This window comes from Oncorhynchus kisutch, linkage group LG15, assembly GCF_002021735.2.
Source record: "Oncorhynchus kisutch isolate 150728-3 linkage group LG15, Okis_V2, whole genome shotgun sequence".
NCBI classification, from domain to species: Eukaryota; Metazoa; Chordata; class Actinopteri; order Salmoniformes; family Salmonidae; genus Oncorhynchus; species Oncorhynchus kisutch.
The window spans coordinates 65,181,098-65,196,784 of record NC_034188.2 but is presented as its reverse complement, the minus strand read 5'-3'; the positions used below and the strand labels follow the sequence as shown (position 1 = coordinate 65,196,784).

The 15,687-nt window shown below is 40.4% G+C and overlaps 1 protein-coding gene across 2 annotated transcripts; it reads left to right on the top strand.

Moving 5' to 3' along the window:
- The first annotated feature begins 4,440 nt into the window (after positions 1-4,440).
- Positions 4,441-15,374, top strand: LOC109906082 (ras-related protein Rab-34-like). Of its 2 annotated transcripts, XM_031790827.1 has the most exons (12): positions 4,441-4,577; positions 7,861-8,057; positions 9,317-9,420; positions 9,565-9,656; positions 9,799-9,864; positions 10,056-10,157; positions 10,248-10,312; positions 10,446-10,497; positions 10,607-10,688; positions 10,883-10,973; positions 11,138-11,245; positions 11,415-11,982. In XM_031790827.1, exons 2-12 carry the CDS (start codon positions 7,913-7,915, stop codon positions 11,480-11,482), a joined length of 975 nt encoding a protein of 324 aa, XP_031646687.1. In that variant the 5' UTR covers positions 4,441-4,577; positions 7,861-7,912; the 3' UTR covers positions 11,483-11,982. The 2 variants fall into 2 exon arrangements, with proteins under 2 accessions (XP_031646687.1, XP_020359331.2); XM_020503742.2 differs by lacking the exon at positions 4,441-4,577 and having other exon boundaries at positions 7,696-8,057; positions 11,415-15,374.
- Positions 15,375-15,687: the final 313 nt, after the last annotated feature.

The following is a 15,687-nucleotide window of genomic DNA, read 5'->3' as shown; positions in this document are numbered from 1 at the left end:
GGGTGGGCAGTTGTGGGCAGCGATCGGTTGAAGAGCATGCATTTAGATTTACTTGCATTTAAGAGCAGTTGGAGGCCATGGAAAGAGAGTTGTATGGCATTGAAGCTCATCTGGAGGTTAGTTAACACAGTGTCCAAAGAAGGGCCAGAAGTATACAGAATGGTGTCGTCTGCGTAGAGGTGGATGAGAGAATCATCAGCAGCAAGAGCGACATCATTGATGTATACAGAGAATAGTCGGCCCGAGAATTGAACCCTGTGGCACCCCCATAGAGACTGCCGGAGGTCCGGAAAACAGGCTCTCAGAGTTCAGTGTTTCAAATCGATCTGAGAAGTAGTTGTGAAGCAGGCGGGGCAGTCATTTGAGAAACCAAGGCTGTTGAGTCTGCTGACAAGAATGTGGTGATTGACAGAGTCGAAACCATTGGCCAGGTCGATGAATACAGCTGCACAGTATTGTCTCTTATCGATGGCGGTTATATCGTTTAGGACCTTGAGCTTGGTTGAGGTGCACCCATGACCAGCTTGGAAACCAGATTGTATAGTGAAGAAGGTACGGTGGGATTCAAAATGGTCAGTGATATGTTTGTTAACTTGGCTTTTGAAGACCTTAGAAAGGCAAAAGAAAGAAAAGAGAAGAAAAAGGGGTAAAATTAAAAAAATAAGAAATTCTCTATTGTGGATTTATTGGTGGTGACAGTGTTTCCTAGCCTCAGTGTAGCAGGCAGCTGGGAGGAGGTGCTCTTTTTCTCCATGGACTTTACAGTGTACCAGAACTTTTTGGGGTTTGTGCTACAGGATGCACATTTCTGCTTAAAAAAAGCTAGCCTTTGCTTTCCTAACTGCCTGTATATATTGGTTCCTAACTTCCCAGAAAAGTTGCATATCGCGGGAGCTGTACGATGCTAATGCAGTATGCCACAGGATGTTTTTGTGCTGGTCAAGGGCAGTCAGGTCTGGAGTGAACCAAGGGCTATATCTGTTCCTGGTTCTCATTTTTTTTGAATGGCGCATGCTTATTTAATATGGTGAGGAAAGCACTTTTTTAAAGAATAACTAGGCATCCTCTACTGACGGAATGAGGTCAATATCCTTCCAGTATACCCGGGCCAGGTATCCTTCGACGATAAATGCGAATCCGACCATCACCCCTGGTGAGACAAAACCGTGACTCGTCAGTGAAGAGCACTCTTTGCCAGTTTTGTCTGGTCAAGCGACGGTGGGTTTGTGCCCATAAGCAACATTGTTGCCGGTGATGTCTGGTGAGGACCTGCCTTACAACAGGCCTACAAGCCCTCAGTCCAGCCTCTGTCAGCCTATTGCGGACAGTCTGAGCACTGATTGTGCTTTCCTAGTGTAACTCGGGCAGTTGTTGCCATCCTGTACTTGTCCCGCAGGTGTGATGCATTGTCCTGTGCAGGTGTTGTTACACGTGGTCTGCCACTGCGAGGACGATCAGCTGTCCGTGCTGTAACGCTGTTTTAGGCGTCTCACAGTATGGACATTGCAATTTATTGCCCTGGCTACATCTGCAGTCCTCATGCTTCCTTGCAGCATGCCTAAGGCACGTTCACGCAGATGAGCAGGGACCCTGGGCATTTGTCTTTTGGTGTTTTTCAGAGTCAGTAGAAAGGCCTCTTTAGTGTCTTAGGTTTTGATAACTGTGACCTTAATTGAACACTGTCTGTAAGCTGTTAGTGCCTTAACGACCGTTCCACAGGTGCATGTTCATTAATTTTTTATGATTCATTGAACAAGCATGGAAAACCGTGTTTAAACCCTTTACAATGAAGATCTGTGAAGTTATTTGGATTTTTACTAATTATCTTTGAAAGACAGGGTCCCGAAAAAGGGACATTTTATTTTTTTGCAGAGTTTAGTTTACCAAGCGAATTTCTTCCAGTGTGAAGAAATTGGTAAGGTGCACTAAAGCCACCCTTAAACTATATTTGTATTATGTAACTAAAGTTACTTTTTCAAAGTTTAATTTAAACTTTAAACAAATTTAATCTAAACTACTTTGTAGAAACATTGTAAATCTGATATGACGTAGACTACAAATTGCATGAACCAATCACTTTGGGGTTATATGGTAACGATGTGTAATTTAGCTTATTAAACACGTTTCAAGTGTGAATGGCCGTGCTGCTGCTCCAGTTTCAACTGTTCTGCCTGCAGCTATGGAACCCTGACCAGTTCACCGGACGTGCTACCTGTCCCAGACCTGCTGTGTCAACTCTCTAGAGACAGCAGGAGTGGTAGAGGTGCTGACCTGTTGCACCCTCGACAACTACTGTGATTATTATTATTTGACCATGCTGGTCATTTATGAACATTTGAACATCTTGGTCATGTTCTGTTATAATCTCCACCTGGTAAGCCGTCAGAAGAGGACTGGCCACCCCTCACAGCCTGGTTCCTCTAGGTTTCTTCCTAGGTTTTGGCCTTTTCTATGGAGTTACTCCTAGCCACCGTGCTTCTACACCTGCATTGCTTGCTGTTTGGGATTTTAGGCTGGGTTCTGTACAGCACTTTGAGATATCAGCTGATGTAAGAAGGGCTATATAAATCAATTCGATTTGAATGAGGCAGGTCTGATGCCAAAAAAGACGGGAAATTATTGCCTACTTCACCCATCTTTTATTTTTTCAAATAAAAGTGGTGTGCAGTTCCAGGAGTTAGCTACACCACTACATGGCAAAAAAGTAACAAACTACTGAAAACACTACAAAGATTTGAATTTAGTTCAACTACCACCAAGCTACTGCAAAATATAGTAAAATTACTAGTTGAACTACATAGATAGTTCACTACTCCCCAACACTGTAAAAATGTGACGCTGGACTGAATGATGTGGACAGAAGTCTCTGTAGAACAACTGTGTACAATAAACAGTCAGTTTTGAAGAGCTATACGGGCTCTTGCCAAATATACTTTACATTTTGCATTTATTTTTTTGTTAAGTTTTGGTTCCATGAGCTGAAATAAGAGATCCCAGAAATGGTCCATAAGCACAAAAAGCTTACTTCTCTCCAATTTTGTGTGCACATTTGTTTACATTCCTGTTAGTTGGCATTTCTCCTTTTGCCAAAATATGCCACACCTGTCAAGTGGATGGATTGTCAAGAAGCAGATTAAACCGCATGATCATTACAAAGGTGCACCTTGTGCTGGCAATAAAAGGCCACTAAAATGTGCAGTTTTGTATCACAGTACTGCCACAGATGTCTCAAGTTTTGATGGAGTTTTTCCTAGCCACCGTGCTTCTATGCCTGCATTGCTTTGGCAGTACGTCCAATTGGCATGCTGACTGCAGGAATGTCCCCCAGAGCTATTGCCAGAGGTTTGAATGTCAATTTCGCCTCCAACATCTTTTTAGAGAATTTGGCAGTACGTCCAACTGCCTTCACAACCACAAACCACGTGTAACCACGCCAGCCCAGGACCTTCACATCCAGCTTCTTCACTTGCTGGATCATCTGGGAACCAGCCGGACAGCTGATGAAACAGGAGTATTTTTGTCTGTAATAAAGCCCTTTTGTGGGGAAAAACTAATTCTGATTGGCTGGACCTGGCTCCAGCCAAGGTCAGGCCCACCCATGGCTGTGCCCCTGCCCAGTCATGTGAAATCCATAGATTAGGGCCAAATTAATTTCAATTGACTGATTTCCTTATTAACTGTAACTCAGTAAAATCATTGAAATTGTTGCATGTTGCATTTTATATTTTTATTCTGTATAGTAAAAAAATACATATTACTGTAAAAAGTAAAATATACCTTAACATATAATACATTATAAAGCAATTGCTTGACTCGAAGATGACATCTCTGATTTTAATAATTTGATTTGCCTCATTAAAGCTCTTTAAAAGCCTTTTGTTTGTTGAACGCATCTTCATGATCTGTTGAACAAATAAAGACCCTTAGTTAAGGAAGGAAAACATTGTTAAACTGTTTTGAATTATCGTCCAATTGCGTAAAGATAAAATATTTAATGGATCTATGCCGCCCTCTAGAGCTGTTTTGTGTAAACTAAAGAGATGATTGATGCTGGTGCATATGCAAAACGATTATACCACCTCCAGGAAAGAAGCAACAAAACATTCTGTATTTTGCCAGATGTGGAGTTAAAACCCTGCCTAATTGTAATTTTCCATTGGCTACTACTGGTAAGAAACCCGACACCATGTATCCATGAGACAGGATGTGTCGATGAGCAAAGAAATAGAAAAAGTGGCAAGGCAACATGGGCCTGTAGTAAATATCAAAGGACAGAAAACCCAGCGTTCTATCACCGGAATATGACGCCAATGACTATAATGTTGCATTGTAGCCTACAAGATTTTGTATAATGAACCATGTGGCAACAAATTAGAAATTAAATGTGTGTTTGGGCTACTTTGTGTCCAATGATATCTGCCGCCAGGGGGAGTCGACTCGCAAAGACTTTATTTCCCAAATTCCAATGGGAACCTGGAGCTGAGTCAGAGGTCCGCCTAAACACCTAAATCATTTGCAGACTACGTTATTTCCCACTCACTTCCGAAGGTCTGGTTTATTAGGTGTGAACGAATACGGTGAGCTTTTATGTAAAACCTCAAATCTTGAAACCAAACTAAAAGTTTAAGCTTTTCTTTATTGACTGAAGGTTTAACGTTACGAGTGACGAAAAAACGCCATCCTGTCCCGTTCCCAAGGTATGTAGCTCCAGTGACATCCCAGCATGGACTCCGTTCGTTAGTAGCTTTTATTTTTCCTTTGTAGACAACTTCGGTTTTTATTAAACCATTTTGGGAGATCATGTTTCAATGTGTCCACATGTTTTGGTTCTTGAAGAGACTAGAGTTGCTTCTTATCATGTGAATTATGATTAAGCATGATTACAATTATAAAGAGCAACAATATTTTTTTACAATCTATTATCGGTTCAGTATGAATTAGCTATATTATTGTAAACAGTTTACAGTAATTCATTTTCTTTGTGCACAGAACAATAGGATTAAAATAGAGATTAGTGGATCATCTCCAGAACAGACGAGTTACTGGCTACTGACTCATAGGCTAATCAAATCAAAGTTTATTTGTCACGTGCGCCGAATACAACAGGTGTAGGTAGACTTTATAGTGAAATGCTTACTTACAGGCTCTAACCCATAGTGCAAAAAAGGTATTAGGTGAACAATAGGTAAATTAAAAATAAAATAATAATGACAGTAGCGAGGCTACATACAGACACCGGTTAGTCAGACTGATTGAGGTAGTATGTACATGTAGATATGGTTAAAGTGACTATGCATATATAATGAAAAGGGAGTAGCAGTAGCGTAAAATTGTAATTAGTCAATTGTAATCGTGTAGTGGTGCGTCATCCCACAGGTTGCATAGGCTACTCTTGCTCATAATTGTCATGTTAACAAAACCCAGTGCTTAATTTGAGCCGGAACCTCTCAGTTTTGGACTGTTTCGTTCCGGAACCTATTTGCCATGATCCGGTAATCTCGTGGCATGAAACGTAATTTTCACTGTTTGCAATGTTTAAATTCGAATAAAAGCGATCAGAGTTAATTCGTGTTGCCGCCTCTGTAATTATCATAGCGCCCTAAAAAACGTAGCCTAATGTGAACACGTAGGTTTTCACCCCGCGCCTGATATTCTAAGAATTTATTTGGGTTGGGCCATTCCGGGTTTATGATTTGCTCAACATTGTAGCCTAGAGACCAACTCTTTGCAGTTGTGTGAGAGGCTACAGGCACTCTGATAGACATGAGCCTGCAACTACCATCTCTCCAGAGTTGTACTTCATCATTTATTTCCTTATAGAATCATAGCTACGGGAAGGGTGCTTCATCATTTATTTCCTTGTAGAATCATATCTATGGGAAGGAAGGGCGCTGGTGGTGCTGCAGCACACCAGATAAATTGAAATACATTTGCCAACGTTATAGAATTACTGCCGTATGTTGAGAAATAAATTAAATAATTCAGAATACTACACCAGGAGTAGGTCTATAATTTAGCCAAGAGGATCAATAGCTTTTTAAATTGTTTATAGCCTAGCTGTGGATTGTGTGTAGTCCAATCACAAGGCATTGCCTACAGTCGAGAATGCGTGGCAAATCTGTCAGTGAACAGCATGCATTTGCAATATTTAAAATACTGAGCAAAAACATAAATGCAATATGTAAGGTGTTGGTCCCATGTTTCATGAGCCAAAATAAAAGATGCCAGACATTTTCCATATGCCAAAAATATTATTTATCTCAAATGTTGTGCACACATTTGTTTTTTGTCCCTGTTAGTGAACATTTCTCCTTTGCCAAGATAATCCAGCCACCTGACATGTGTGGCATATCAAGAAGTGGATAAAACAGCATGATCATTACCCAGGTGCACCTTGTGCTGGGGACAATAATAGGCCACTCTAAAATGTGCAGTTTTGTCATACAGCACAATGCCACAGAAGTCTCAAGTTTTGAGGGAGCATGCAATTGTCCTGCTGACAGCAGGAATGTCCACCAGAGCTGTTACCAGAGAATTGAATGTTAACTTCTCTACCATAATGTCATTATAGAGAATTTTGCAGTACATCTAAATGGCCTCACAACCGCAGACCGTGTATACTCGGGGCTCCCGAGTGGCGCAGCGGTCTAAGGCACTGCATCTCAGTGCTAGAGGTGTCACTACAGACCCTGGTTCGATTCCAGGATTTATCACAACCGGCCGTGATTGGGAGTCCCATAGGGCAGCGCATAATTGGCCCAGTGTCTTCTGGGTTAGGGTTTGACCGGGATAGGCCATCATTGTAAATAAGAATTTGTCCTTATTAACTGATTTGCCTAGTTAAATAAAGGTAAAATACAATTAAAATAACCACACCAGCCCAGGACCTCCACATCCGGCTTCTCCACCTGCGGGATCGTCTGAGACCAGCCACCCAGACAGCTGAGGAAACGGAGGAGTATTTCTGTCTGTATTAAATCCTGTTTGTTGGGGAAAACTAATTCCGATAGGCTGGGCCTGGCTCCCAAGTGGATGGACCCATGTCCACCCATGGCTGCACCCCTGCCCAGTCATATAAAATCCATAGATTAGGGCCTAATAATTATATTTCAATTTACTAATTTCCTTATATGACCTGTAATTCAGTCAAATCTGTGAAATTGTTGCATGTTGCATTTCTATTTCTGTTCAGTATAGAATTGTGGGATAGCGCAGTGTCATGACATTGGCCTGGGGGTAGGTTTATGACAGTCATAAATACCTCTCCCCCTCTTTTTCCTCGCTCTAACCTACTGATGTGACATTTGAAAATCCTTTGGTTTACATAGAGATTCTGGGAACATTAAAAGGTGTGGGGGGGGGGGGGGGGGGGATTAACCATATTCTGGTAATCCGACCAGTTGAACATATGCAATGGTACTTATTAATGAATATGATGTCAGTTTGGTTGTCATCTGAGACATTCTCATCAATGATAGGATGACATAAACTCTACAGTGGAAAGTCTGCATATTGTAGTTATCGGATTCACATGGAATTGTTGTTCAATTTAAATGTTTGAATATAAAATTATTGGTGAAAAGATTAAATGTAATTCTAGCTTCCAAATTAGAGATTTGGGTTTTCATAAGGTTAGGGCTCTGCTCAATCAGTGGCCCGCACCTGTGAAGAGACATGGGTTATAAAACTTTTTAAACACACCCTTCTCCCTCCACTATATAAAGCCTTGACGAAATGTAACCTCCTGTTCCGAGAATGTGAGGACGACGGTCCGATGTCAGAATGGTTCAGAACGAACCCAACCTCGGCGTGAGCTTTTGTTTGCAAATGGTATGAACGTTGAACTCTTATTCACTACAGAAGTGATACCTCCTAGCCGTTGAGTTAGCAACAGCAGCTGCAAAGGTGGGCTATGAAAGAACAGACAGAGTATCCCGTCTACCACACAACGACATTACTACAACATATCCAATTTACCAGCAGAGACATTCTTCAAAGGACTCTGTTGGGCAACACGGCCTTCCATCTACCACCAACCTACCGAAGCGCAGCTCAGAGTAAGTATTTATTGCATTTTCCTTTCCAAATGGGAGGTCATGTAGAATGCATAAGATACTGTATTTACGATAGAGACATCTTCTCCCGTTGTTCCTCAGTCTTCCCGCTCTTTCACTCAAATCCAGCCCCCTTTTCTTTGTGTAACCAGCTGTCATATCTGTTCCGCCCGCTAGGGACGTTTTCCTTTATGACGTAATTTGTAATCAAGATATGATTCATTCTGTGTATATGTAATTCTGTGTGATTTAGTTAGGTATTTAGTAAATAAATAATTAAACCCAATTTTGTATTGCCGATTCAACTTGTTAGCCAGGGTTCGTGAAGATTTGCAACTTTCAGATGAGACTGAAATAAGGTGACTATTAATATTGACTGCTATTGATGTAAAATATTACTAGGTGTTTAAGAGTTTATTCGGAAGATAACTGCTCTATAAATATTATTTTGTGGTGCCCCGACTTTCTAGTTACATACATTGACATGATTAGCTCAATCAGGTAATATTAATTACAGAGAGGATTTTCTAGAATAGCATGTCATATCACTTAATCCGGCATAGCCAAAGACACGACAACAGGTTGGAAAGCAAATAGCTCCTGCTGAAACAAAATTACTTATCTGTAGGCTGAGAAAATATTTGATCAACTTCTAAATAGGCCTAACAGCAAACAGCATTGTTTTTCCAAACTAAAACGAGAGAGATAGGCTTTTGGCATGAGCGCATCGGCCATCGCCGGTGAGTGAGCTGCGCATTGTTGGGTTAGTCAGTGAAACTGGAAAGCTTTTTTAGGACTATAATTTCCCCCTCATATTGTACAATATGTGTGTCTCCTCCACACACCTAGGCCTAGTCTATTGGTGGATTCAAGACAAGGTCATGTTTAAGGATCATACATTCTCAGTTTGTCAGTGTCAAAGTAGCCTGAAATTTCAATCATTTGTGTGGTATTAAAAAAGATTCAGCTCCTGTCACGTAAAATTACATAAAATTGCATGAAATGCATTTATAAAAGGCCACATTTTTCCCAGACACAAATCTGCAAACACCTCTACTCTACTGCTCTAGTCTAGACCACTATGCAAATGCGATGATATGCATGCAATGCTTTATTATAAAGATGATTTTCTGGAGCTCCCGAAGTCACCCCGCTCTCACTTTCACTTTTTGTTCCGGCACCTCCTGACTGACAAATTAAGCACGGACAAAACCTAAGTCTCTCTCTCTCCCCCCTCCACTTATTCATTCTGTACCCTGTAGGTCCCTCTGATGATTGTTATCTTGGCCTAATGTCTGTCCGAGTGCCATCCATGAGTGTGCTGCCTCCTGTTCGAAGGGACCGCGTCATTGCCCAGCTTCCTCAGGTAAGCATCATACAGTACATGCTAGCAGTCAAACAGTCATTTGAATGTGTTACCCTGTCTGGGCTTGCAAACCTAGTTCCTTTGCCCTCTAGGCTGCTTAGGCCACCAATCTCATAAAGCTGTGTTCATTATGTTCTAATCTAGTGTTACAGTAAGAAGGCTGCTGTGCAAACTAAAGATGAGTTCAACTTCAAAGTGAAGACTGCCTGCCAGGAGCAACGCACTGGCACAGTAGGGTGGGTAGGCCACAAAGCCTTTTCATGTTCAAGATATACAGATAGTTCCCTTATGGCATTATGGGGATGAGGGTGGTATGTTGTCTCATTGTGATCTTTGATTGTCTCTCTGTCTGTGGCACCTCCGATTTTAAACCAGCAGGTTTAAAATAGCTAAGGTCATAGTGGTTGGTGACCTGGCTGTGGGAAAAACCTGTCTGATTAATAGGTAAGCAAAGTTTGGATATTCCTGGTGCGTAGTACTTGATTGCAGTATCAGTCAACTGGGCCGTTTTGGTGAAATAATAACCAGATGGAATGCAGTGCATACACCAAACTGGAATACCGTCGGGTGTGTTTTTTTATAGGTTGTTTGCAAGTACATGTTATCGGATTTTCCTAATCATTTACGCTTTTTAGATTTTGCAAGGATGCATTTGACAAGAACTACAAGGCAACAATTGGTGTTGACTTTGAGATGGAGCGGTTTGAAGTGTTGGGGGTGCCTTTCAGTTTACAGTTGTGAGTCTCAATCTACTGGTGTGTTCTACAGTAATAATCCCCAGAGCTAATCTGTTTCCCTTCACTCACCAATATCTCTCTCCTCTACAGATGGGACACTGCGGGGCAGGAGAGGTTCAAGTGTATTGCCTCCACATACTACAGGGGAGCTCAGAGTAAGGAAACTTTCTCTTTGAACAGTTTTTATGTTTCCATATAATTCATTACGACCTAAAACGTATTGCCATGTCCTTAGGGACAGATTTGATGAGGTTTGAGTTTACTAATGAAGTGAATTCTGTTTTCCAGCGATTATTATTGTGTTTGATGTAAATGATGTGGCATCTTTGGGCCATGCAAGGTAAAATACATTAGATTCAACTGACATGAGTATGAATACACATTTCAGCTGCACGTGTGCTCTGTAAATTCCATTTAACATATTTGAATGTCGCTATGTTTATCCACAGGCAGTGGCTTGAAGATGCCCTGAAGGAGAATGATCCTACCAATGTCCAACTTTTCCTGGTGGGCACAAAGAAAGACCTGAGTGTATGTGTTCACTCTTTTTATATACAATCTGCAGAGGCACAATTGATCCGTTTTCTCCACTCATGTCAACTTCTAGAAGTCGAAGTTCAGACTATATACTGGATACAAAAAATTAATGGAATACTGTATATTATTAAAATAATATGTTTTGTATATCCATTGTGTTTCCCTCTTTCTCTCTGTTATTTTCTCAGTCTCCTGCTCAGTACTCTCAGATTGAACAGGATGCCACCAAATTGGCTGAGGAAATCAAAGCAGAGTATTGGGCCTTGTCATCATTGACTGGTTGGTGGGCTAATACATCAGATCAATGTTGAGGCTGGTAGCAATAAGACAGGATGCAGCCTACTTGTTTGTAAGACAGTATTATAATTTGTGTTCACTAATTGTCTAAACATCTGAAGAAGAAAGGTGACTTAATGTTTTTTCCCCTCCTGTTCTTGTTGTAGGGGAAAATGTAAAAGAGTTTTTCTTCCGTGTTGCATCATTGGCATTTGAGGTCAACGTTCTGGCAGAGATAGAGAAGAGTGGATCAAGACACATTGGGGACGTTATCAGTGAGTGCACAGCTGTGCACTGTTAAAATATGGCACCATACATTATGTGATACGAATAACATCAGTTCTCTTGCCACGTTAACCCTAACTAGGTTACAGACAGACCCTTGTATGAGTAACATAAGAAACACACAAGCCTTTTTTCATGCAAGTTTCTTGTTTGTTTCAGAAATTAACAGTAATTCAAACAGCCTGTATGCAACATCAAAGAAGAAACAGTCAAACTGTTGTCAATGAAGACAAACACATGACTACTACAGTAAAAAGGTACCAAAGCATTATTTCCTCAAAAGAGAAACAGATCCCATGACCACTCCCAGCGACATGGAATTTGCAGTGAGGCAGGACAGAGACTTTTGCCTTCACAGACATCTGATTTTAATTTCTGCTGGCCCGGAAAGAACAGCTTCTTGGTTGGATGTGGATTCCTGTGGTGCTTGGCTTATTTTTGCCTGTCCAGAGTTTCGGATAGAAATTCCTCTGGTTCATTGTACTCCATACTGTACAATTCCAGTTCTTGAGTCCTGACAGAAATTGTGATCGAGGTACTGCTTTAATAGCTATGGAGTATGGACAATCATGGATGTCTTCAAATACCCAATATGGATATTTTTAAGACACTCCGCCATTAGACCTGTTAGATTTTTTACAGCGTTGTTTTGTTTAGTGTTGTTTCCATGCGACATGTTTTTTGCTAAGTTTGTAGCCATTGCATAGATTAAAACTCATGACTCCTTCCTGGGATGTTACATTATGCTAGCTAAGGAGTATGATTACATAATCCTATTTTTTAACAGCACAACTGCATTCTTACAGTATGAGAGATGTGTATTATTCAGATGTACCTCGTCTACGCTAGATCGATACAATAATATAACTGAGAATGATAGATTTTTAATGATGTGCGATATTTGAATGACTGATCTTATATTATCCCTCTAGTTGAATACCATAATCAGAGTGAAAAGTGCATACATATGTCTAGTTTTCCTTTTAGACAAAGATTATTTAAGTCATTTTTCTAATGTTTAATTGCAGGTGCAAGTTTTAGCTCTATAAAGATACTGTATATCAAAAATTACTACACTTAGCTCAAAATATACATGTAAGCTTCACAATCACTGCTCTGTATCAAATCAAACAACTGTTTACTGGTAATTAGACTTTATAATTATAAAACAAATAATTCAATAATAAAGTTATTATTGAAAGTTCTATATAGGATGAATCACTAATCTGTTATTAAATTATGTTTAACTGTTTGTCATATTAGCCAGGGCCTCTTAATATAAAACAATTATACATACAGTCGATAGTGAAAGTCTACACACCCCTTGTACAGTCTTCAAACTTTGAAAATATATGAGGATGCATTGATTGCATACTGTATGTCTTCACACCCCAGAGTTAATTCTTGATGGAAGCACCTTCGGCAGCTACGAATCATTTTTAATAATTCTATCAACCTTGCACAACTCTTAGGGCAACATACTGTATATCCATTGTTTTTGTAAAAATTGCTCAAGCTCAGTAAATTTGGTTGGGAATCATTGATGGACAGCAATATTCAAACATTGTCTTGTTTTTTTAAAAGCAGATTTAAGACTATTTGGACTATTTAGGAACACTCAACACCTCCTTGGAAAGCCATTCTAATGCACCTTTGGCATTACAATTTGGGTCATTGTTTTTGAATTTAAAAAAATATATATCCCAGGGTTAGGTTTTCAGAAGACTGAGGTGGGATTTCCTATAACTTTTTACCTGGGCTGTGCTCCATACATTTTTATTTTCATCCTATCCCCAGTCCCTGCTGGTGACAAGCATACCCATAATATGATGCTGCCACCACAAACCTGTAGTATCTTCTTCGGTCTCTCTCATCAACAAGCTGTTTTCGCACACAGGACTGTCGCTATCGACTGGAGTTAAAAAAAAATAAAAAATCACACCATTATCGGTAAAGTCTAGACACTGTTGTGCACAAAAAGCCCAAGAGGCCGGTCGTTTCTGAGATACTGGAACCGGCCCGCCTGGCACCGACAATCATGCTACGCTCAGTCGCTTAGGTTACTCGCTGTGCCCATTCTAACTTTCAATCTAACAGTAACTGAATGCCTCAATGCCTGTCTGCCTGCTTTATATAGCAAGCCATGGCCACATGACTCACTATCTGTAGGACCACACAATTTTTGTGAACAGGGTGGTGTACCTAATTAACTGGTGTGTATGTTGCCCTAAGAGTTGTACAAAGTTGGTAGAATATTATTCAAAATGATATACAGCTGTAATTTCTTTCAATTTGAATATGTGGATCTATAGGGAAAAAAATCTAATCCATTTTTATATTGAATTTGTTTACACTTTCACTAGGTACTATATATACAATGTGCTTGTATATAAGCCAAAATAATGGAATGCATTCACCACTCCAAGGCAATTCATGATCTTAGTGACTTTTTGGATAAAGCACCATACTAGAGTAACATAGAATTCTTGTCAGCACAGTTAGATTGCCTACCCGCTCGGAACTGCATGACATTGAGCTTGGCATTTAACTGGCGAAGCTCTTGGAAGGAGTCGAAATATTGTTTGTCAATTTGAATCTGTAGTTCCTCCGGGATGCAGTGAGAGCTTGTATTTCTCCTTGATCCACTTCCCTCCCTCGCTGTTCTCAATTGGCACAGCATCAACACCTGCAAATATGCATTACTTTTACCTGATAATAATTCAGATGGAAAACTTTACAGTATACAGTTGTGATTAAAGTATATATTTTTAGCACTTTTCAGTGATACAACAGATTAAATCAAATCTAGCCTACCTACAATGAGACATTGTCTGGCATGTGACCTACAATAGTCGCTCCCTGCCGCTCCACCAGTTTGATAGCAGCCTTCATGGTTCCTCCGGTCTCTATCCACTGGTCCACTATCAGCACCTGGAGCCCTGCAGCACAGAGAGAGACCAACTAGTGGTTGTGGTTGTTTCTCAAATGGTACCCTATTCCCTACATAGTGCATTACTTGCTCTATGGGCACTGGTCAAAATAACAGAATAGGGTGCTATTTGGAATGTCCACTGTATTTATATTCAAACTCTTAACTCAATGTGATGCACACCGGCAGTCCTACTGAGTTACAGGACAAAACACATTCAGAGAATCTCCTTGAAGGGGAAATGTTTACTTAAATACAAAGGTGTTCAGTGGCTATACAAACTCTTTGCTACAGACTAGGGTCCTTGGTTCCTGCACCAACACTAGATTATGTCACAGGAAATAAGAGTGGTTGTCAGAGGAAATGAGGCCATGCTTGCATTCATTGAAACAAATACAAACAGTGAGATCTAAAACAGGCCATACTGCCTCTTAGCTTGTGGGTTCATTGAGCTTGTCTATCACACTGTATGTTGTCTTGCTACATTCATGTTAATGAGTCTGTCTCTTTATCCTTCACCTCTGGATTCTACAAACAAGGCAGGACTCTTGAAACCTTAGATGAGTGATATCCCTTCATTGGCCATAGACTCTGACTTATTCACCAAGGAAAGCAATTGTGTCAGTGTGATGGCCTTAACACATACAGGTGAACCTCCATTATCTACTCTCTGCCTGAGTAGTCCCTGTACTCTTGGCTCTGGATTTGTATGCACATGTGTCCTGCTTTGCGGATAGCCAGAAGGCCCTTTCCAAGGGTTGTGACGATCCTGAAAACCACCAAGACAAAAATTACATCTTAGAAACAGCACAGATAGACTGTTGTGTTGCATGGTGTGATATTTTACTCTTAAAGCGTGTCATTGTGGCAGGACCTAAATGTGAACTACCCCTAAGTATAATTCAGAGTGGTTAGGTTTACTGCCCTTTCAGTGGAGCTTGCTGGATGTGAAATAAAATTAGTATGCAGTAAATCGCATGCAGCCACACTTCAGCAACAACACATGAGCATATTGGTTGAGATTGTATGTTTTCCTGAAACATTATTGACTAGTTGTTTACCGAGGATGAATCCCATTGCATCTATACCCGCGACCAGGTCAATGGCCTCATTCTGGAATGGACAGAGAAGGTCCTTCACACAATCTGACAGTGCCTGGATTAGATACAGAATAAACCAGATTGACCACCCGGACTGCTATTATTTTCCTTACTGTATCTTTACAGTATATGCACTGGGAAAAATACACATTTTACACACTGCATGGGAAATGAGTTAGTATTCACCGCCTTTGTATTTCTTCATTTTGTTTCTGTTACAAAGTGGGATTGAAATATATTTAATTGTGATTTGTCATTGATCTACACAAAATACTTGATCTTGATCTTTACAAATGAATAATAAACTAAAATCCACTCACTGGTAAGTTTATTAGGTACACCATCCCTACCTGCTTGGTAGACCGGTAACAATAATAAATCAGACATTGAATATCTCTTTAAG

Bases quoted from the DNA above. Each gene is read 5' to 3' on its own strand.
- LOC109906082 (XM_020503742.2), top strand. From the start codon at position 7,913: ATGAAAGAACAGACAGAGTATCCCGTCTACCACACAACGACATTACTA. The intron at 8,058-9,316 runs GTAAGTATTTAT...TGTACCCTGTAG, and splicing joins CTACCGAAGCGCAGCTCAGA to GTCCCTCTGATGATTGTTAT. The intron at 10,689-10,882 runs GTATGTGTTCAC...TTATTTTCTCAG, and splicing joins GCACAAAGAAAGACCTGAGT to TCTCCTGCTCAGTACTCTCA.